We start from the raw sequence: 24312 nt of genomic DNA, 5'->3' as shown, positions 1-24312 counted from the left end.
TTGATATTTTTTTTTCATTCTTTTTTCTTCTGCTCAGCTTGGATAATTGTATTTGAACTCTCTTCAAGGTCACGGCTGCTTCTGTCTGCTCCCATCTTTGGTTGAAACCCTCTAGTAAATTTTTTTGTTTCAGTTATGGTACTTTTTGGCTCCAAATTGGCATTTGGCTCCTTTTACTAATTTGAATCTCTTTATTGATCTTCTCCACTAATCAGGACAGCATTCTCCTGGTGTCCTTCAGTTCTTTTTCCATGATTTCCTTTTGCTCTTTGAGCGTGTTTAAGACAGTTGATTTAAAGTCTTGTCTGGTAAAGCCACTGTCTGTATTTTCTCAGGGACACTTTCTTTTACATTTTCTTTGTACCTATGAGTGGACCATGCTTTCTTGTTTCTTTGCATGTTTTGTACTTTTTTGTTGAAAATTGGACATTTTGAATAATATGTACTTAGAAGAAGAAAGAAAACAAAAACAAAATAAAAGTATTCTGTGGGTCTTTGCATATTAGCTCTGTGTTGGGATGCTCTTCACCCAGGCTACTTACAGCTCTGCCTTAGTCCTCACCTCCTGCTTGTGCTGGGCATGAAGCCTAGCTAGAGGTGTGAAAGTTATGTTCTTCTCAAGTCTTCTGTGAGTGCATGTCCTTCTCTGAGCATACAGGTGGCTCTCAAGGTTCCTCCATATATTGCAATAGCTTTTCAGAGCCCCTGTTCACCTCCCAAATCTCACTCCCCTGCTTTTCCGCTAAAGCTTTCAGCATGTCTCCTCTTTGCCTCTACTGTTGTATTTTGCCCCAGTGGAAGTGTCTCATTCATTTGGCTTTCACTGTTCTTGAGGAACACTCTGTCCTGATAGAGTTCTGAGTTTGGTGAAACCAAGGGAAGCCACTTGTGGCGGTCCCTCAGGGAAACTTCCAGTAAAAGGAAACACAGTTCTTTGGGAATAATAAGGTCTACTGTGCTCTGTCTGGACCTGGGACCCACAACGGAACATGTGTCATCATGAAGATCGCTGCTGCACGGGAGGTTGGGGGGGTGGGGCTATGATAAATTCAAAGACACAAAGAAATTCTACCCTGTTTCAGTGGCCTTTCTCCTGGTTTGATTTGGTTGCTGGAAATCTTTGTCTTCCAGAGTTCTGATAAGATTTGACACCAATAGATTTTGACAAGCTTTTCACCTGCACCTGCATGAAACTAAGGACTAAGTAAAAGCCATTGAAATGGTGATTAGTGGTTATAGGAGAGGGTTTAGATGAGAAAACACAGTGCAAAGTATTGAAGAATCAGGTAGGAAACCCATTCAAAAAAATATTGGTCAGTTTTAAAACTTGAAACCAGGGGCGCCTGGGTGGCTCAGTCGTTAAGCGTCTGCCTTCGGCTCAGGTAATGATCCCAGGGGCCTGGGATCGAGCCCTGCATCAGGCTCCCTGCTCGGCGGGAAGTCTGCTTCTCCCTCTCCCACTCCCCCTGCTTGTGTTCCCTCTCTCGCTGTGTCTCTCTCTCTGTCAAATAAATAAATAAAATCTTTAAAAAATAAATAAAACTTGAAACCATTTTTCAAACCATGAGTTTGAAAATGATGGTGTATATAAATTGATTTCTGCCTTTATTAGCACAAGCTTTAAATTTATGTTTATTCTTTAGATTATATATTTAATATTTATTTTATTTCACTTAAGTACCCATATTTATTTTTTATGTTCTTTTTCCTACAGAAGGTTTGAAGTCTCAAGTTGCCCGCCACAGTCTAAACTACATCCAGGAAATTGGAAATGGCTGGTTTGGAAAGGTAAAATGTTGTTCACATCTACTTTTTTTTCCCCTCTTAGTTATAATGTTTAGAATTTAAAGCTAATTAAGAGTTGTAGGACATTCCACATTCTCTTTAGTTGCTATGGTACCAGTTGAGTCTACTCTTTACACCCTGAAATCACATAGGATAGTGAGTTTCAGTGTTTCTAGGTGTATGCATTTTTCCAAGAAGTTCTTTTATTTATATATCAGATACTTTTCTAATTGTTGGCATAGAACAGTAAGAAGGGAAGAGAGACTGGAATTTTAGAAACTTTTTATCCTCCTCAAGGTAAATTGTTTTTTAATTCTTCTCCCTTTCTCCCCTCTTCTTCATTACAATACTTAAACCACTTTAGAACCGTAGATACGTAATATTACTATTATGGAAACCATGGCAAAGAACTGTTCTCTTATTTCTCATAGCCTGTCAAGAGGCAAATAGAAACAGTGGTTTGTTGATCTTTTTACCAAGGGGTGTTCAGAAGGAATAATCTTATTACCATAGCCATTTCCATGGTGTAACTAGCAGTTGTTCTGTGTAAAAGGTTCCTGAGTGGCGATTGCATCGTAAGCAGGGTGGTCAAGGCAAGAAGAGGTACTTGCTCAGTGATGAGCTGTCTTACGCATCTTGTCTTTCCATTCAGAGTTGTGGGTCAGAGCTCAGTCTTCGACGTCAGCCAACCCTTAGTAGTGACCACATCTTCTAAGCTGTTTAGCAAAACCTGTTGTGTATCACGCATTGGTTTTGGTGCTGAGGGTCCAGTGTGGAGGAAGGTAGGTGAAGCCCCGGCCTGTGTGGGGTTTTAGGAATGTGGCAACAAACAAAAGAGAACCCTTGCCCTGACAAAGCTGAAACCTCTAGCCGTGGCGGGGTGTTGGCGGGGTGTGGTGGCAGGTGATCAGACAGCAAACAATCAGGAGTGGGAGTGGGAGACGGGCTTAGAGAGGTGTGGGGGAGCCAGGTGATATGAGATAGAGTATATGCATTTAGAGACTTGTACTCAGAGTGAGCTGGGAAAGGACTCCAGCATCTGAGAGAGGAGTGCTGTAATCTGGCTTACTGGTAACAGGATCACTTGGGCAGTTACGTTGTGGAATACCAAGCAGAAAGCGGGAAAATTGGTCAGAAGGCTGGTGTAGTCACTCTGGGAGAGATGCAGGCAGGCTTGGACCTGGATGATAGCATGGAGCGGTGAGAAGTGTGAGCCAACGTGCATTTTCAAATAAGAGCATGCGGGACTGGGGATCGATCAGAAATGGAGTCTGGAGGAGGGGGGGGGCGTCAAGGATGGCTGCTTAAGGCCTGATTGGTGGGAAGAATAGAATTGCTGGCAAGTGAAATGGGAAAGATTAAGGAGAAGCAGGCATGGAGGAGGAAGTCAGGAGTTTGCTTCTGGTTAGGTTAGATGGGATGGCTCTTAGGCATCCAGATGGAGATACCGAGTAGGCAGTTGGAAATATATATCTAGAGCTCAAGGGAGAGGTTCCAGGCCAAAGATACACATTTGGGAGAGCTCTGTCTGTAGCTGGTATTCAGAGGTATGAGCCTAGATGGAATCACCAAGACTGTGAACGTCAAGAAGGGGAGGAGAGGTCAGTGCAGGTCAGTGACAGAAGCTGAGGTGATCAGCCAGTTGAGTAGGAAGGGGTGCAGAAGAGTGGGGTGTTCTGAGAGTCAGTAAAGCAGGAGTGCCAAGAAGATGAATAGTAGTAAATGCTGCTGGCAAACTAAGATGAGGATGGGAGAGGTAGGGCCCAGCGTGTGGGGGCCGTGGGATTGTCATAAGAGGTTGTTGGCGGGGGGGGCACCTGGGTGGCTCAGTTGGTTAAGCATCTGCCTTCGGCTCAGGTCATGATCCCAGGGTCCTGGGATCGAGCCCCACATCGGGCTCCCTGCTCGGCGGGAAGCCTGCTTCTCCCTCTCCCACTCCCCCTGCTTGTGTTCCCTCTCTCGTTATGTCTCTCTCTCTGTCATGTCTCTCTCTCTGTCAAATAAATAAATAAAATCTTTAAAAAAAAAAAAAGGTTGTAGAGGGGTCAAGTACTCCCATGCAGTGGGCACAGGGAGAAAGTGGAGACAGCACATTTAGACAACCCTATTGAGGAGTCTTACTGTGAAGGGAGCAGAGAAGTGGAGGATGAGCTGTTGGGGACCATCCGAAGGCCAGGGGAAGGTGGTTTTGTTTTGTTTTGTTTTGCTTTGCTTTGCGTTGCGTTGCTTTTGATAGGATATGCAGCTATTTTAGCCTCTTTTATATTAGAGTGGAGAAACTAATCATAAAGGAGAGAGGAAAGGGGGCTTACCATAGGAGTTCTCCTGAAAAGGGAATAAAAACAGTGTGTGGATACAGGTGAAGGTGGATTTGGTGTTAAAATGAGGAAGTTCACTTCTGGTTATTTTATTCAGTGAATAGGAGGCCAGTTGAAAGGGAGGAGTTAAAAGATGCATTGGGAGTTTGACTAGGAGAAGAAGGTGTGAGAGAGTCCTCTGGGAACCCTGTCAGCTAGGAAACACAGTGGAAGGATGGGAATGCTGAGGACCTTCAAATTTGAAATGAGACCAGTCATCGTGGTTGTGTGTTTTGTCGACTTTTGGTGTTACCATAGGCAGGTAATTGAAGTGAAGCAGTGCTGGGCTTTGGCTAAGCCCACAGGGCTCTGTGAGAGGGGTAAGGGGTGGTGATAGCACAGGATGACGGGGTCTTAGCTTCCAGGGAGGGGAGAGGGGCCTTGTAGTAGGGGCGGGATGGTGGAATGGTGGTGCCATGAATGGATCTGGAGGGCAAATTGGACGGATTAGACTGTTTAAGTGAGTGAGCTGGAAATTAAAGGACAGAGGAGAAAGGAGAAATCAGAATTTGAAGTGTGGGACATAATCCAGTTATTAACTAGGTCTGGACCCACAGGAGATTTTGCCAAGATGGGGGCAGAGAAAAGATTATTGGAAGTGAGGTAAAAACCTGAGAGGTCAAGGTGTTGAATGATGAATTATCTTGCAGACATTGAAGATCAAGAATGATGGCAGAGAGAGAGAGAGAGACAGCGAGATTATTCTAACCTTTTTTGGAATTGCTATTTTATGAGTGTTAGGCTTATGATAGATATCCAGGCTGGTTATTTGAAACCAGAGTATATGACTTGGTTAATTATCAGAATTCCTTGTTCTGTTTATTGTTCTGCCTTTATGTTCTTAATAAACACATTATATTCTGTTCAAGGTCTTACTCTCTATTTCCAGGGCATTAAATTAATCTACTTGATAAAAATATTAAAAACTATTTTAGGGGCGCCTGGGTGGCTCAGTCGTTAAGCATCTGCCTTCGGCTCAGGTCATGATCCCAGGGTCCTGGGATCGAGCCCCGCGTCGGGCTCCCTGCTCCGCAGGAAGCCTGCTTCTCCCTCTCCCACTCCCCCTGCTTGTGTTCCCTCTCTCACTGTGTCTCGCTCTGTCAAATAAATAAAATCTAAAATAAATAAATAAGTAAAAATTAAATAAAATAAAAAACTATTTTAAAAAGAAGGGCTTTTAGTTTAGATCATTCTTGATTTAAATAAAAAATTTTACTTCATTATTTTCATCTTAAATACTATGTTTTGGAATGCCTTCGTATTGTCCAGTATTTATATTTGGTGTTTCACTTGTAGTGTGCTCTTATTTTCATTCATTTTTTTTAAAAGATTCATCTATTCAAGAGAGAGAGAGAGAGAGAGAGCGAGAGAGCACGAGCCGGGGGAGGGGCAGAGGGAGAGGGAGGGAATCCCAAGCACACTCTGTGCTGAGTGCAGAGCCCTATGCAGGGCTGGACCCCACCACTCTGAGGTCGTGACCTGGGCCGAAATCAAGAGTCAGTTGCCCAACTAACTGAGCCATCCAGGCGCCCCATTATTTTCATTCATTTTGTATTCTGTTCATTTCAGTGGCATATTTTTTCCTTGTGTTTTGACTGAAGTTTTAGTACAAGATTAAGGTCTGGAATAATTGGAATGCCTTAGATTTTTAAAGTTATGATGCAATGATAGTGTATTTGTGCATTGCCTATTGCCTGGGTGTCAGTTTACTTTCTCATATGTGAAGGAGACAAAAATAACAAAACCCAGTTGAAGTGTTTTGAGAAACATTTGAGTTATGTTTGAACTGAACTTATAAATTACTCTTCTGTGATGTCACTGGTAATATCCGGGAAAGTATGGTACAATTTTATAATAAATAAAAAAAAATACAGATACATATATGAAAGCTTCAGTATCCAACGAACAGTTTAATACTGAAGGAAAATGGTTTCATTTTTCAAGCTTTTTCTGAGGTGGTGTTTTCATAGTAGAAGACCTGATTGTTGCTTAATTTATTTTCCCATACTCCGCTTCCTGATAATGAGACATACTTCTTTACCATTTTGTTGGAAGTGAAGTAAAAAACTGTTCTTTGGTTTTAGGTCCTCCTGGGAGAGATTTACACGGGCACTAGCGTAGCAAGAGTAATAGTGAAGGAATTAAAAGCAAGTGCAAGCCCAAAGGAACAAGATACTTTTTTGAAAAACGGAGAACCTTACTAGTAAGTAAACCTTAATATGTGTCTGTAAACATAGCCTGTAGTCTAATGAAGATCAGGTGTTTAAAATGGCTTTGCTATTTATCATATTTCAATCATGAGTGTTAAAATTTGATTTACTGTTTGAACAGTTCTACTAGCATGCGCCTTGATGAACAACACTATGACTTTTATTTTTTAGTATTCTTCAGCATCCAAATATTCTTCAGTGTGTTGGACAATGTGTAGAAGCAATTCCCTATCTTCTGGTGTTTGAGTTCTGTGACTTGGTAAGTTTTTAGTGGAAATTCAAGGTCAAGCATTTAGAAAGGTTACATCCAAGTGTTTTTGACACATAGAAATGCTGGATGAGGGACTACTTTCACTTCTGTCCCCCAATTTTAAAAACTTTACGATGTTCTAAGTCATTACCTTTGAAAATGCTATTAACCGACACTTAAGTGTTGTTTTATATTCCATCTCTGTATTAAGCTGTTTGCATGCATTACATTTAATCATATTTGTCCACACTTTATATATATGTGATTAAAGTGAGGTTCATGGAGATGAAGAAAATGTTGTTTATCAAGTATATGGCAGAGCCAGAGTGTGGATTTAGGATCACCCTTCCTGAGCTTGAGGTCTTGACTTCAGCTAGGCAGTTCGAAACACTTTTCCCCATTGAGGTGATATTATAAGAGTACCCATGACCTGTCAGGTTTTTATTTTATTTTTTATTTTTTTAAAAGATTTTATTTATTGGGCGCGTGGGTGGCTCAGTTGGTTAAGCGACTGCCTTTGGCTCAGGTCATGATCCTGGAGTCCCGGGATCGAGTCCCACATCAGGCTCCCTGCTTAGCAGGGAGTCTGCTTCTCCCTCTGACCCTCCTCCCTCTCATGCTCTCTGTCTCTCGTTCTCTCTCTCGCAAATAAATAAATAAAATTGTTTAAAAAAAAGATTTTATTTATTTATTTGAGAGAGAGTACGAGAGTGAGCAAGGAAGCAGAGCTGGGGTTGGGGGTAGGGCGGAGGGAGAGGGAGAAGCAGCCTCCCCACTGCACAGGGAGCCCCCAACTTGGGGCTCAGTCCTAGGACCCCAAGATCATGACCTGAGCCAAAGGCAGATGCTTAACTGACTGAGCCACCCAGGCTCCCCAACCTATCAGTTTTTTAAAATAAGGAATGTATGTGCCATTTATATTTTTAAATAATGAGATGATTTTTTTTAACCTACAATTAATAGCCTAATTTCTTAGCATGATAGTATTACTTACTGAGATTTATAATTGGAAAAACTTTTTGTACAGCTTTTATGAATAATAATAACGTTTATGTGTAAATTTCCTGTAATCATCTGTTTTTATTTTTATTTTATTATGTTATGTTAATCACCATACATTACATTGTTAGTTTTTGATGTAGTGTTCCATGATTCATTGTTTGCGTATTATACGCAGTGCCCCATTCAGTACGTGCCCTCTTTAATACCCATCACCAGGCTAACCCGTTCCCCCACCCCAGTCATTTGTTTTTAAAAGCTAGGTTTTAATTTCCTTGCATTGTCTCAGTTTTCAGAATATTAAAACCTTAAGACTATACACAGAAAAGTGGGAGCACATCAGGATAAATCCCCAGTTAGTTCAGACAATATTTTCAGCTGGTAAAATGGAAAGAGAGCAGTAACCATTGTGGATTTTTGTTTTAATTCCTAAATGTGATTTGAATATTACGCTCATTGGCAGAGGTAGTTAATTCCAAAGAAAAATTAATAACCTTGCTGTATTAGCTTTCATTGGATTATCAGAGTAACCCCCAAATCTCAGTGACTGATAAGAGCAGAGTGGTTCTCACTCATTTTATGCATTAGCTCTGGGGCAGCTGCAGCTCTCTCCCAGGCTAGATTCATCTTCACCCTAGGATCAATGTATATTTTAATATCTGTAGGTGCTGTGGGGGGTGGGGGGATATATATTCTGGTATTCTATACAAGTGTACCTGTATGGCTCCTTTTGGGTCAAATTTATGAGGTTGTTCAAATCTCCTCTATCCTTCTGATTTGGGAGGGCATTGATGGAGGAGGGAGGAGTCAGTCTGTTTTCTATCCATTTTTGAGAGGCATATTATAATCTGTTCTGATTATGGATTTTCCTTATAATTCTAGTTGTATTTCCTTTGAGTGTTGAGTCAGGGATACACATTTAGAATTGATATATAACATCTTGTAATTTTAAGCTCTCGTAATTACGAAGGGACTCTTTTTAAGCGTTACAAGGATTAAGTCTGTTTTTACTGATATTAATATAGTTATTCCAGCTTTCTTTTGGTTAGAATTTGCCTGGTTATCTCTCTCAGTCCTTTTCTCGGGTTTGTATCACCTATGAATATTTTATTTTCAGTCTTGATCACTTAACATGGAACATGTACTCCATTTATGTATATTATATCTATGAGATACTTGGAATTTTATGTACCTATTCTGTATTATTTTTCCTACCTACCTGTTTTGCTTTTTTGCTAGCCTTCTTTCGGATTCTTGATTTTTTTAATGATTTTATTTATTTGAGAAAGAGAGTGCAAGAGAGGGAGAGGAAGAGAGAGCACAAGCAGGGGGAGTGGGAGAGGGAGAAGCAGGCTCCCCGCTGAGCAGGGAGCCTGATGTGGGGCTCGATCCGAGGCCCCTGAGATCATGACCTGAACCAAAGGCAGACGTTTAACCTACTGAACCACCCAGGCGCCCCTACTAGTTTGGATTTTTGATACTGTTCTTAGTTTTTTGTATGACTACACTGGAAGTTATAACATGCATATGTAATTTGACTAAGTCTGAAATTAATATTTTAACCCTCCTCCAAGGAAGCTGGGACCTCAGAGAGCTCTGTCTCAATGTAAGGAAAACTGGAATTAAACCTACTTTTCCTGGCCATCCCCACATTTTTTCCCATCATCGAGTGTGCTTATTTGTTGAGCAGCTGCTGTGGAAAGACAGCAGGCTGCACTCCGTGGAAACAGAGAGAAAGGGAGGTCGTTGTCCTCTAGAGCTCCTCTGTAGGTGGAGCAGACATGTGATAATTGTTATTTAGCCTGATAAATTATTGAATGGAGGCGTGAGAACTAAGAGGAAGGAATTCTCAGTGATGTTTCTGATCATTTTATTGCATGTATATTTTGTTTGGGATTATCTCAGTATTGTCAGTTACATAATATTTATGATCCTCGGTTATTACAATATGAAATCTGCTTATTTTAATGGCCTCGGGGTGACCAGTATGGTGGGAGATTCCTATGCTGCCAGCACTTGAGAAAAAAACGTAAAGATGCATCTTTTTGTGATGAGACAAGTCTGCTGTCAGAGTTCTCGTTTTCTGAGACACTTTATGGTGACTTCTCTGGGTCCTTAAGCTCTTGATATTTTTTATAAATAAGAGTCACCACAGTCTTCATGAGCGAACACAACAGAAATGTGGCAGGAAGCGTATCTACTTGAAATATCACATTTCTGGGTTAATCAAGGTAGTTTACTAAACTGTCTCATACATACTGGTATTTCCTATTCTTCACCTTCCATGTCCGTTCCTGGAAGTTTTATTAGACGTTGTTGTTGTTCCTGGAATGGGAAAGGCCTCTGGATGCTCAGCTTGATGTTTTCTTCTGAATGGGTCAGGCGATGGGTTAGTTTTAGTGCTATTTTATTTTTTCACAAAGTTACCTGTTCTTTTTGGGAATAGGAGTTTAACCTACTTTTTGAAGAAACTCTAAAACATTACAAAATATACAAACAATGCCTTTACAATTTTCACAAATAACCCATAATTAATAAGATTCTTGAGTATTCTTTTTATCTTTGTCACTATACATTGTTTTTATATAAATATAATTACATACTTTTTGTTAACATTTTTTTAAAGATTTTATTTGAGAGAGAGAGAGAGAGCGGGGGGGAGGAGCAGAGGGAGAGGGACAAGCAGACTCCCCACTGAGCAGGGAGCCTGACGCGGGCCTCGATCCCAGAACCCTGAGATCATTCCCTGAGCTGAAGGCTAGACACTTTGCCAGCTGAGCCACCCAGGCACCCCTGTTAACATTCTTTTCATAAAAATTTTTCCCCAGTACTTTTAGATCGCACATTTGAATGCATATTCTCCAAGTACTTAGACTGAGTATTCAGAGAATATTAACTTGATAAAGTTGTACTGGCTTTCGTATTTTGGGGTGAAGATTATGCATACAGCTCCCCAGAATGAACAGTTACAACTTCTTGAAACATATTTTATGTGAACCTCCTAAGTCATAATGGGGAGTGTCCACTCCTGAAGGCTAGACGTGTGAAAAGAGCCTTCACCCCCACTAGCAGCTTTCATTAGCAGTGCAGAGTTAGTAGCTATTTGTAATTTAAGTGCACTGCCCAGTGGTACATTGATCAACAGTAAAACTTTATTTTTTTTTAAAGATTTTATTTATTTGAGAAAGAGAATGAGATAGAGCACGAGAGGGAAGAGGGTCAGAGGGAGAAGCAGACTCCCTGTTGAGCAGGGAGCCTGATGCGGGACTCGATCCCGGGACTCCAGGATCATGACCTGAGCCGAAGGCAGTCGCTTAAACAACTGAGCCACCTAGGTGCCCCCCCCCCTTTTTTTTTAAGATTTTATTTATTTGACAGAGAGAGACACAGCGAAAGAGGGAACACAAGCAGGGGGAGTGGGAGAGGGAGAAGCAGGCTTCCCGCTGAGCAGGAAGCCCGATGCGGGGCTCGATCCCAGGACCCTGGGATCATGACCTGAGCCGAAGGCAGACGCTTAACGACTGAGCCACCCAGGCGCCCCAACAGTAAAACTTTAAAAACAATAATTGTTTCTCAAAAAATTAAAATTACCATCTGACCCAGCGATTTCACTTCTAAGTACATATTATCCAAAATCACTGAAAGCACTTCAAAAGAGATATGTACACACCCGTGTTCATAGCAGCATAATTCACAATAGCCTAGAGGTAGAAGCAATCAAGTGTCCCATCAGTGGATGAATAAATAAATAAAATAGAGTCTATCCATACAATGGAGTATTACTGAGTCTTGAACAGGAAGGACATTCTGGCACCTGCTTCAACATGGATTAACTTTGAGGGCATTATGCTCAGTGAGATAAGCCAAACCACAAAAAGACAAATACTGCATGATTCCACCTATATGAGGAATCTAAAGTAGACTCACAGAGACAGAGAGTGGGATTGTGAGTGCCAGGGACTGGGTAGGGAGGGATGGGGAGTTGAGTATGTAACGGGGACAGAGTCTCCATTTAGGAAGATGAAAAGAGTTCTGGGGACAGATAGTGGGGATGGCTGCACAACAGTGTGAAGGTGCTTAATGTCCCTGAACTGGACACTTACAAATGGCTAAGATGGTAATGTTATGTTTACCACACACACACAAGTCAATGATTACCTACTGTCAGTTAAGGTGCTGTCCCAGGTGTTACCTATACTAGCAGGATGCCCCTGTGCCCTTGGGGAAATCTGGCAGTCAGTGCTTGGAGTGCCCAGTCTCCCATCCAAGAAGAGGCTGTTGACCCAGGGAACTCTCCACCTTGCCCAGCAGCAAGGGCTCACGTTTGTGCCGTTGGACAGTTCTGTGCTCATCACCTCTGGGCCCTAGGAAGCTTCGGAGGGAGCAGACTCAGCAGCAGCAAGTGCTGCGGCCTCGTCAGGGTCACCAACTCTATAAAGTCCAGTTGTCCAGGCTCAGTATGTGTAGTGGCTACATGGCAGGAAATGTCAGGTAGCGTCATCCCAGTGAGCCAAAGAGGGCTCCCACCTGCAGGGATGTCCCCCCCGACACACCAAAGCCTCGCTTCAACACTGAGCCCTGCTCCCAGCCTGGACGCTCCACAGCCCTCCCAGAAATAGGCCATCCGGAGCAGAGGGGCGTCATCCAAGGCAAAACAGCCGGCTGGCAAGGATCCAGGGGACTGAGGGTAATAGCTCAGGCTCGGTAATAAGCAGCTGCAGCCACAGTGAAAGGAACCACTATCTTCACATGTTCTTAGTAGGTCAAGAGCTATTGAATGAACATTGGCCTTTTCAGTCGTCATTGGGGCAGTGATCATACTCAGCGATAACATCTTTTAAATAGAAAGGAGAGAATATTTTTGCACTTAAGTAATTCTTGCAAGATGGAATTACCAGTCTGTTGTTGAAAAGCACTTTATCTTGGAATTTTTATGAAAGAAAATAAAAACTCTTCTGAGTGAGTTCGGTAGCTGGACGGCAGCCAGCAGTTTATAATGCCGACGGCACAGCGTTCGTGGAAGGAGAGATGGCTGCAGGGTGTTGTCTATAACTTGTTGCCGTGGGATGTCCACAGTGCTCTCACATGAATATCCAGGCAAGGAGATTGTTTTGGGGGTAAGGATCGCTCATTCAATGAAAGTGTGCCAGGCACCTGTGAAGTACAAAGGGCTGTGCACAGTGCCCCGGGGAGCGCAGAGGTGAGTCATCCTGCTTCTGCGTGGTGCCCTCAGGAACACAGGCAGGGCACCCGGATCCCCACATTCCCTGCCTCTAGAGCCAGGCTGGCCTGCCTTCGGATGCTCATTCTGCCACTTATGTATCGCTTTGGAAAGTTACCTGAACTCTTTAAGCCTCAGATTAGACGTCTGTCAAATGGGGATAATACCACCTACCAGGTAGATGACCCTGACCATTAATAAGATGATAAATGTAAATTTTGGAGCACATACTAAGTGCTTAGGACATGGTAGTTATTTTTATTCATTTTTAGTTATATTAATTGATCACAATGATTAAAGGTTTGAATAATGTGTATAGAAGTATAAGCAGTTCTGGACACCTGGTGGCTCAGTCTGTAGAGCATGTGATTCCTGATCTCAGGGTCACGAGTTCAAGCCCCACATTGAGCTTAGAGGTTATTTAAAAAAAAAAAAAAAGTATTGCAGTTCTAAAGAGGATCATTGGAGAAGCCTTTGCTTTGGAGAAGGTGTTTGCTCGGAGTGTGCAGGAGTGGTTGGCTAGACCTGTGTTAATAGCCTGAATGGCCTGACCTGGGTGGAGAAGCCCGCAGTGCCCTGCACGGGTGTGGGGGATGGAGAAGCAGGTTGGCATCTGCTGGGAAAGATCAGTTGGAAGGGTGAAAAGCAGAGACAGACCACTCTGGAACCCAGACCGCAGGCTGAGGTGACAGCCACGTTGTTCCGTCTTAATCTTTCTGAAGAGTCATCAGTTTCTTTGACTCTGTCACCTGACCCCAAAGCAATGGGGAGCATCCGAATGGCATTTTCTTTGCAAGGGAGTGTTCTTGATGTCAGGTCCACATTTCCTTTATGAGAGTCAGCTGATAAAGCAGGGAGTGAGTTTCTGAGAGGAATTGGCAGTGGCCACATGAGAAGGGGAAAGCAGTCCATTTGGGATTCTCAGTGTGCAGCATATTCCTCTGTGGGGTTTGCTTTATTCCGTCTCTCAAGAGTTCCAAGTTACCATCAAGAGTTGGTAACACTTGGAATCATGGGCTCTTGGAGCCAAAGGAACCTTGGCCGCTGCCCACCAAGAGGCCTAAGGACGGGAAGGCTCTAGCTTGTCTGTGCTAGGCCTGCGGCTGTCCTTTACTCCCTTCGTGGGTCCTGAGAGCCCTGTGAGATGGGTGGCAGTAGTTTCATTTTACAGATTGGAAAACAGGCTGAGAGAGATGAAGGTGTTCATTGAAGAGTTGAACCCAGGTCTGTCTGGCTTCAGCACCGTGCTTTCTGTTCTTTATTTATCTGGTTAATCGACTTGCCTGAGGTCACATAATTACCAATGGCAAAGTGGGGATTTTAACTGTTGGCTTAGTTTTATTCTGTGTGTTTTTATACCAGGTGGTTTAATGCTTGTATATATTTTTTCCACCAGTGAGGAGCCTCTGTTTTAGAATTGTCCTTTTGTGCAGAAGATGCCTAGTTAATGGGTATGTCTTATTTATAAATATATTCATTATGTAAGCTCATGCACCAGGGAACCTTCTAGGTGCTGGGCATACAAAGATGAATGACGTGTCCCTGCCTCCATAGAGCTCATGTAGAAGAGAGGACATGGGGTTACAGGGGAACAGAGGTGCATGTGGACAGTGTCCCTAACCCAGGGCTGGTAGAGGGGACGCTAGTGCCGCAGGACGACGCACCACGATCAGGCTTGACCGTGAGAGCGTGGGCGCCTGGGTGGAGAGGGGATCCCTGGGCCCTGCTGGTGGCTTCCCTCTTCTCATGTCTGCCTCTGGCCCTGGGCCCTGAGGCCCTGGCTCTCAGTGAAAATAGGTCCAGGACTTGTTGAGGGGTTGGATGTGGGAGTCTAGAGATAGCAAACCTAAGAATGAGGTCTTCAGTTTTGATCTGATCTACTGGGAAAATGGTGATGCCATTTCCTGAGATGGAGCAGGTTGTCCAAGTTACGTATCAGGCCTGTTAGATTTGAGGTGCGCCTTAGGGCGTCCAGGAGAGGGCATCAAGTCAGCGGTTGGGAGGACGAGTCTGGGGCTCGGGGGACGGGGGCTTTGAGCCTGAAAAATGTATTAGAAATGATTTTTAAAGCCATAGGGTGGATAGGAAATGAGTGTCTGCAGTGACGAGGACCAGGATGGAGTCCTGGGCTGTGCCGGCACCTACAGATCAGTGAGGAGGAAGATCCAGCCCAGGGCTGGGAAAGCCTGCTAGTGAGAATAGGAGGAGACCAGGAGACAGGTGGAGAGAGAAGGCAGGGCTCCACCTTGGCTGTGCTGGTGAGAGGTGGTGGGAGGGCGCCGTGGGGGCAGCTGCAGCCGAGCATGGGGGCTTGGGGGGGGGGTGGTCTTGAGAGAGTGGGGCATAAGTCAGCCAGAACAGAGTTCATCTATGGAGGGAAGAGGGAAGTGGGATGTGAGTGCAAGAGACGTGTGGAGGCAGAGGGAGGCTTGTTTGGTTCTTGGTTGGACTGACCTGGGGGCTGTTTGGGCACAGGGGTGAATAATCCATAACAGCAGAAGATGGTGTGTCAGGGTGTGGACATTGGCAGGTGGGGGCTTGCGTGCTGAGGAAGAGGCCCGGGGTGGGCGGGGGGTGACCAGACAGGTGCTCAGGGCATTCAGCTTGATGTGGACATTTTCGTTCATCGGCGGGGGCTGAGTATGTGGCTGTTTATGCCTGCCTTGCATCCTTTTGTTCAGATTTTTGTTTACAAATCATAAATTCCCCCCGCCCAAGTCATCCTATTAAACCTATAAATGACTGTAATTTTCCAGTTATTGAACTCTGGTTGAGTTTTTACATAATGATGAAATTAATTCATTGTTCTCAGTGCCCTGCAGAAAGCTGGCTAGAACCCTTGTGGTGGTTTGGATTGGAAGTCAAGAGGACGCGTGTGGGGTCCCTCTGAAGGTCTTTGGGTGACTCAGTGCAGGAGGCCATTCCCAGTCCCTCCTCCCTCAGAGTTCTTGGTGCAGCGCTTTGCTGCCATCTAGCGTCATACATGTTTCTTTTAGAGTCTTTTTGGGAGGTTTTGGGGAGGATCTGAGAAATTTTTAAGACTTGGATAAAGGAAAGTATATTTTAATTCAGAATACGTTGCTGTTCTTCATGATTTTTTTCTTTAAATAAGGGACCAAAGTAGTAATCCCTGTCTACTCATTAAGTACCACTGAAACATAAACCAGATATCTCAATACAGTTTTGTCTGTTTTGGATAGAATGAATCAGTTTTTAGTATTTATTTAATATAAACATTTTTTACTGTAATTAAAGCTTATATGCTGATTTTTTTTTCTTCTTAACGGTGGTACCAGTGGCACCTGGGTGGCTCAGCTGGTTAAGCGTCGGACTCTTGATTTCAGTTCAGGTCATGATCTCAGGGTCGTGAGATTGAGCCCGTCAGGCTCTGCGCTCAGTGTGGAGTCCGCTTGAGATTCTCTCTCTCTCTCCATCTCCTTCTGCCCCTCCCACTCGTTCTCTTTCTCAAATAAATAAAACCTTAAAAAAGATTTAACAGTGGTACCAGGAGAGCTCTGAGGATCTTTCTAGAACATAGAACTAACCCTGGGTCCTGCACAAACTGTTAAGTCCTGTCCAGGAGAAACAGTGATCAGGCTCCTCCTCATTCATTGATGTTAGCTCCTCACCCAGGTTAGAGGTGTGTTTGCCTGGGTTGTGCTGCTAACTCTGTCTCCGTCATGGGGGCTGGGGAGAGCCTTTTAGTTTTGCCAAGCTAGAAACATTAGCATGAACATTCTTAAGCAAAATCCCCTTCTGCTTGTTATATTTTACCTTCTGGTGAAATTTGGAAAGTGAATTATTGTGGAGACAAGACCTCTTAACATAGTGAGTGGTAAGGAGTATACAGTTGCCCCTTGAACAACATGGGTTTGAACTGCGCAGGTCCACCTAGACGCTGTTTTTTTTCCAATAAGCGCAGGGTAGTGCTGTAAGTGTATTTTCTCTTCCTTATGATTTTTTTTAACATTTTCTTTTTTCTGTCTTACCTTATTTTAAGAATATAGTATATAATATATGTAACATACAAAATATGTGTTAAGTGACTCTTTATGTTACTCAGTAAGGCTTCTGGGCACCAACAGACTGTTAGTTGTTACGTTTTTGGAGAGTCTAAAGTTACATGTCCATTTTCAGCTGCTCAGGGGTCGGTGCCCCTAACCCCCACATTGTCCAAGCGTAAACTGTGCTTTAGATGACCTTGAAAAATAACTACACCCACTCTGCCGTTCTGCCTTCATGGCCAAAGTCACTTATGAAGTGTTCAGTGTTTGCCAGCAGCTTGTTTGTTTTGCGAATTGGCCAGATACAGCGCAGCATAATGCTGCTTTTGTGTGAACGTAATTTTTTCCTTAGATGGATATTGCAGGAGAGGGGTTAGACAAATGGCTTTAAGTTGCCATTTCATTGGTAATGTAAATAAACTTAAACTATTTATTTTCATATTTAGTTTCCGCATGGGCTACCTTTTGAAAATCCCATTAGCCTGTAGGCCTGGAGCTTTTTGCTGGTGTTTGTCTAGGTTAATGTAATTATTGTGAGAATCATCTTTATTCCCACCACTCCCACCGCTGGGTAGAGGCTAGCCTGGGGGAGGGCAGGGCAGGGGCGGGAAGGGGCATGTATTGTTTTTTGTTGTTGCTGTTTTTAAGATTTTATTTATTTGACACAGAGAGAGAGAGACACAGCGAGAGAAGGAACACAAGCAGGGGGAGTGGGAGAGGGAGAAGCAGGCTTCCTGCGGAGCAGGGAGGGGCAAGTGTTTTTAAAAGGCAAGAAAGGGTCTGTTTCTTCTCTGGAGCAGCTTGCAATTCCAGCATCATGTCTGGGAGGAAATAAGAGGTCGGAGACATGGGTCCTGAGGGCACAAAACCCCCACCGTAACCCCCCTGTCCTGCCAAAGTTCTGTTATGTTTGGGAGAATCTTGACAAATCCATGGGGTTGACATTAAGTTATTTTACATTCATTCTTATAAAATAAATTGATTCGATCTGCCTCCCTAAGTAGGATCTTCTTGACAGGTTGGTAAAACTGAGAAGTAGGAGTACAGCCCCACTGTTTATTGGCTGTGGCCTTGTGCACGGTTCTTCACCTCCTCCCTGGGCCTCATTTCTACATCCAGGAAGTGTTTCAGGTTGCAAGAATTATTTGAGGCAACGAGTGTAGAAGCTCCTAGCACAGAGCTTAGCACCCTGCTCAGAAGTTCCAGTGGCAGTGATTATGAATCTCAACATTATCATTCATATACAAATCCTTGAAACTGGGAATGAAAGATTCCTGGAGTGGACCTAGAATTTACATTGTAATGTGCTTAGCATTGAAAGTAAGCAGATGTTTGTAACACAATATTTGTGCTTTAAGGTTTTTACTCTGGGAAGAATTTGATAAATTGGTTGTCTTTCCTAACAGTGGTAAGAAATGCATTCTCTTCCTTTGTTGGAGTCTTTCCTTGACTCAGGTATAACGCACATTGAAAGCTATTGGCTTTCTAAATTGGATTAACCGTTTATATAAAGCTTTAGTTTGGAATTGAGTCAGATCAATAAATATTTACTCATGTGATAAGGACAATGTGGAAGATTTTATTTCCTTAAACGTATATTCCCCCAAAACATAAGGTCCTGAATTAAAGCCCCGGCAGAAAGTAGGGGGAGCACAGGGAAGTCCACCAGAAGTGCCTGCAGGGCTCTGTGTTTCAGCATTTGCGTTTCGGGTGTCCAGGTGTGGATTTGTTCATTTTCCTGTCCACGCTGCCCTCCTTTGATCAGGCTTCGTAACTTTATGAGTTTTTCTGGAGGGCTGGAATGTTCTTCAGAGTGGCTGGGCAGCACAGGGCCCTAGGGCGGCTGGCAGAGACTTGGCCAGCATTCAGCGTGCTTTTTCCCCTCCTCTTCCACCCAGTTTTCTTTGGTTCTCTCCCTCTCTGTTGCTCACAGGTGCTTTGGTGGTAGCCTTCGTGATGTAATGTTCTCTGACCGTGTGTCTCCTAGAATCCTTAAAGGCAGTGCACACGGCACCATATCATGTCAGTTACCGGGAAACTTCTATACCTCTGCACTTAGTTTATATTGTGCATCATTGAAAAATTATCTTATTTTTACTGTTTGTTTTACATGTGTTCATATAAACTAATATTTAGTTTGTTTAAAGGTAAACTAATATTAACAGTTAGAATGATCCTAAAAGATAATAGTGTTTTCTGTACTTTAAAGTTTTTGGGTGGAATTACTCTTTGTAAGTTGGAACTTGTTCGAATTAGATTCTTTATCAAGGTCAGATCTAAGTGATTTCTAATAAACAACCTTGATAGTTAACATTAGCTAAGGCAACTGTTGGGTTGCCAGTGTTTTCACCTCGTCCCCTTTGGGAGCTGACGTGAACTCCTTTTTGCAGGGTGACCTAAAAGCTTACCTGCGCAACGAGCAAGAGCACATGAGGGGGGACTCGCAGACCATGCTGCTGCAGCGGATGGCCTGCGAGATTGCAGCGGGCCTGGCTGCCATGCACAAGCTGCACTTCCTGCACAGGTGGGTCCGTCCGGCCGTGCCGCGCTCCCCGCCCAGGCTGCGCCCGAGAAGGCGGCGGCGCCGTTGGTGTCGAGGTTCTGCAGAGGACTTCAGAGGGCGTAGAAGTTGAAGCTGTCCTGTACGTCCCACGGTTGGGATGAGGGTGGAGTTGGGCTGCAGTTAAACCGATACCAGGGAACAGAATGTCTTCATATGGCCTGAGGTCTAGAAGCCATCTCCAGAATTTCAGAGAACGTGAAAAATTGGCTCAGCGCTGAGAGCAGATGGTGCCAGTCTCCCTGCTGACATCTCTCTGTGCGTCCCATTCGTGACAGCTTCAGGCTGTGGTTCTAACTGCGAGGTTCCTGGGTGAGGAAGAGAGGCTCTTATAGGCTGGCGGCATATTTCCATGGAGGGCCGAGCAGCGGTGCCCGCTTCCCGCCTGCGGTGGCTCCGAGAGGCCGGCTTCCCCTGCCCCGCCCTCCCCTGGGGCCTGTTGCAGGTGGTCAGGGGTTGTGTGTGGGCAGCACGGCGGTCAGCGTAACACATTTGTGCAGAAACCTTTCTGGTCCCGTTTGAATAGCCGCAGCTCTTCGAGCACATTGTATTTTGCTCCTCAGACCATTGATGTAATTTCGTCATTAAAACAACAAAGGACTTGGAGTCCTGTCTGAGGTAATGGTTCTTTGAACCCAAAAGGAGGTTTCTGCTTACTCTCCTCCAGCCTTCTGAGCTTTGATTTATGTTTAAAATATGTTTGAAATTATTTCTCAGGTCTCCAGGGAAACCAGCTTCTCTTTACTTGACTTTAATTAAATAATTTAACTCTTAACGATCCGAAGAGCTGGAAAGGAGCACCTGTGTGTTGACTTTAAGGGCTATGAATTTTTTTTTTTTTTTTAGTATTCTGTTTTTTAAAAGGTAGGTCACACAGGAGTATATTTATAGTGTGACTCCATTTTTTTTTAAATAAGAAAACACCTGCTTGTATTTGTAGAGGTGTGAGGGCGTGTGCACGTGCACCTGTGTGTGTGTGTGCATGTGCACGCGCGCGTACACGCGTGTATGTGAGAACAGACGTGGAAAAGTACCCTTTCAAATTCTCAACATTGTTTCAGGGTAGGGAAGAAGGAAGATTATTAACATTTTTCCCATACATCTATATCTTATTTGACATGCATAGTGAGCAAGTTATTCTCATAAAGGGCTTTATGAAATACCCCAAAGATTATGGGTTTCTTCAAGCACGAGGCAGAATCCCTTACAAGAAACTTCAAAATGTAAATATCTATTTGCTTTATAATAGAGAAATCTTGGATTTCATTTTTTAGTCTCTTCTAATAGGTTAATACCCAGCATATTTGTATTGTTACTTTTTTGTAAGACACAGCAGATTATTCTCTAAAAGGTGGTTTAGGAGGTTTTAGATCTTGGAGGCTGGGGCATTTAGAGAGAGTGTCATGTCAGACTCAACAGCGTGAAGGCCTCAGAGGCAGATAGAAATTGCATTTAAAGCTCAGGTATGTTCCTGCTACTGTATTTTAAAAATTGGCAAAGACATCAGAGTAAATGTTCTTTTCCTCTGAGTTTCTATAGGTTAAAGTTCTACTTAATTTAGAATTGTGTGAGCTTTAGAACAAATAAAGATGATAAAGTAAATCACGTGGTTTGGATGTTATCCAGGTACAAAAACTCAAGGTAAAGAATATTTTTTAAACTGTTGGCATCTGTCCCCCTCCCTCCCTCCCTCCCTCCCTCCCTCCCGCTGTCTCTTTTATTTATTTGTCAGAGAGAGAGAGAGCACAAGAGGGGGAGGAGCAGAAGGAGAGAGAGAAGCAGCCTCCCCACGGAGCAGGGAGCCCAGTGCGGGACTTGATCCCAGGACCCCGGGATCATGACCTGAGCTGAAGGCAGACTCTTAACCGACTGAGTCACCCAGGCATCCCTCTCTCTCTCTCTCAAGTAGCGATATATATATATATATATATATATATATATATTTTAAAGATTTTATTTATTTATTTGACAGAGGGGGAGAGACAGCGAGAGAGGGAACACAAGCAGGGGGAGTGGGAGAGGGAGAAGCAGGCTCCCTGCTGAGCAAGGAGCCCGATGTGGGGCTTGATCCCAGGACCCTGGGACCATAACCTGAGCAGAAGGCAGATGCTTAATGACTGAGCCACCCAGGTGCCCTTTAAGTAGCTATATTTTATGTAAAATTCCCACTTGGGGCAAAATTTGTGCTTTAAGTTTTGTTTTTTTTGTTTTTTGATGGTAGCAATATAGCATATTTTTTAAATCGGAATTCAGAATATTTACTGGCTGACTCAAAGTCGGGCTTTCTGTGTTGGTTGAAAATAGAATAGCCCACACGTCCAACTAAAAGCTGTTTGCTATTTTGGAAACTGATCTCGTAAAGCACCCCCAATTAAATTTTATTTTTGTTTATTGTTTAAGAGGAGACATATGCCTGGGTCTTAGGTAGCCTGCATCTCTGAAGTTTACATGTGACATCCGTGAAGCCTGTGTAAACAGCAGAAGCTGCCAGTATGCTACGTTCCACACCATTCTGCCTTTCTGGCTGAGAGCCTGGGACTTCCTGTCCTTTCCCTGTCAGCCTTCCTTAGCGGCTCCAGTGAGATACCACAGGTCACTGCGATGAGCTAAGTGCACAGAGGTTCCAGTGGGCAGCGTGGGCCTCATGGTGGCTCAGGTAGCTGAAGACCTGTGTGGCCATGGCCTTGAAGAGTACCCGGGTGACCACTGTTCACGAGAGAGCCTTTTTAGGATTTTCCTGGTTTTAAAGTTAAGGTAACTTTCTCCTGAGAAACCCTGAGATTCTCCAGCTCTGAGAGTATGGCTATCCAGTGTTGCAGGAGCATGATACATAAACACTAGGGTTAGGTGCCATTTTACATGATTTTTTCTTAATCTGTGCTGTGTGTTGTGTCCACAGTGGTAGAGATGAGGAAGTCTGGTTACTAATAGGCTTGTTGTGCTGCACCTCTAGCGTGTTTCTTTCTGCTGGTGCATTATTAGGGGATTTCATTAATTTGTGTGCATGTAAAATCTTCAGATTATATCTTTTAAAGTCCTAATGTTTTCTATTTTAAAGATTCATCTTCAAGGAAAAAAATTTTATATGGCAATAAATATGATTGCTTTAATTCTTTTGATTATTTTATTTTTGAAGATCTAATTGGCTTTATTAAATGATTCATGAATTGGGCAGCACCCCATCTCCCCAGTCCAGGGGAGTTCTCCCTGACTGATCAGTTTATGTCAAAGCCACGGGTAGCATGTGGCACATAGTGGTGTTAAATGAAAAGAAGACACTGTACCATCATCTTGCTCTCATGAGGAAAATCCAAGGATTTTCCATACACCGGCTTCAGAGTCTGGCTTGAGCTGAAAGTCTGCAGGCATTTGACCCGTGTATGCGGAATGAAAGAGTGAGGGTCCCAGACGTGGGGCCTCACCTGCTCTAGTCTCGCGTTCTTCACTTGGAAGATCCTGGTCATAGAGCAGAGCTGGGATTCAAAACCAGAGCTGTGGTCTCCAGGGCCCACACTCTTAGCCAGCAAGCTACCCTAAACAATCACTGGTCACCCTTTTTAACTGGTGACACGATACTGTATGTTGAGAAAAAGCAAGGTACTAGTTTCTTTAAAAAACAAAACTAAATTAGAGAATTTATTGTAGCTTGCTTATAGCTGTACTACAGTTTCCCTGGAAATGAGGGCAAAAAAAACCCTCATTCCGTTTTCACCAGTGCCACAAAAATTTTCTATTATGATTTATTATAAATTACTTGGGAATAAATAATGTGAGAAAGACACAGGACTGTGTGAAGGAAGCTGTGCAGTCTTACCAAAGGACATAAAACATGTGAACAAATGGAAAGATGTGCCCCATTTTATGGTGGGAAGACAATACAGAAATGTTAGTTGTCTCAAAATTATTTTTTTTAAGATTTATTTGAGAGAGAGAGTGAACGAGAGAGAGTTCACAACTGGGGGAGGGGCAGAGGGAGAGAAGCGGACTCCCCACTGAGCAGGGAGCCCGACGCAGGGCTCGATCCCAGGACCCTGGGACCATGACCCGAGCTGAAGGCAGATGCTTAACCGGCTGGGCCACCCAGGCGCTCATATTAACTCAAAATTAATACATAAACTTTAAACAATTCCAGTAAGAATCCTCACAGGATTTGTGAGGGGGAAGGGGTAAAAATTATGTTTAGCTTCACATGGAAAAATAAGTGTCTAGAAGAGCCAGCAGAGTATGAAAAAGAAGTGAATTGTTGGGGCAGAAAAGGAGGCTTGCTTTACGAGGTATCAGAACTCACAGCAGACTCCTGGGATAGAGATCAGTATGGTTTTGATGGAGAAACAGATTCGTGGAGAGTAGACAGTGCATAGAGCAAGTGAACGTATGGCAAAAGTGGAACTCCTGTCAGTGGGGAAGAGATGGCTTCCCTGTTAAATGTGGGCACAGTTAATTACCCATCTGGGAAATTACTGGACCTCTGCACCGTCCTGTATGTGAAAATCAAGGTATAAGAAATAAATGTGATATTGGCAAAATTCTGGAAGACGGTATGTGTTTCCCAGCGATGAGCGAGGCCTCCTAACCAGAAAGGCCCTCCTTTCCTGAGGTGGGAAACCCAGGAGTTGTAAAATAATGGGTGGCTATTACATGGAGGGTTGACTGCTCTATAAAAATTAAATGTTTTGCATGGCAGCAGACACCACAACAAAGTCAGTGGACAACAGACTTGGGAAGGTGTAGCTGCCAACACAAGGAGCCGCCGAAGGGCGACCGCTCACGACACCAAACAGATGCTGGTGGATCGGCGAGAGGACGATGAGCCCCTAGACAGACGGGCAGAGACAGATGGGAAGGTGATCCCCTTCAGAAGTTAGGGACGTGCAGGTTAAAGGCATGGAACCTTAGAGCTGAAGGAACTGCTGCATCTATTGCTAG

At 43.7% G+C, this 24312-nt stretch overlaps 1 protein-coding gene across 1 annotated transcript in view; it reads left to right on the top strand.

The window, feature by feature from the left end:
* The window catches only part of LMTK2 (lemur tyrosine kinase 2), an 89770-nt gene that overhangs the window by 39275 nt on the left and 26183 nt on the right, over positions 1-24312 (top strand). The window contains exons 4-7 of the mRNA XM_027611192.2: positions 1715-1788; positions 6227-6345; positions 6524-6611; positions 19217-19350. Of these exons, the coding sequence (XP_027466993.1) occupies positions 1715-1788; positions 6227-6345; positions 6524-6611; positions 19217-19350 (415 nt within the window). The remainder of the gene's footprint in view (positions 1-1714; positions 1789-6226; positions 6346-6523; positions 6612-19216; positions 19351-24312) is intronic.

This window comes from Zalophus californianus, chromosome 10, assembly GCF_009762305.2.
Source record: "Zalophus californianus isolate mZalCal1 chromosome 10, mZalCal1.pri.v2, whole genome shotgun sequence".
Taxonomy (NCBI): domain Eukaryota; kingdom Metazoa; phylum Chordata; class Mammalia; order Carnivora; family Otariidae; genus Zalophus; species Zalophus californianus.
This window is presented reverse-complemented; position numbering and strand designations above follow the sequence as displayed.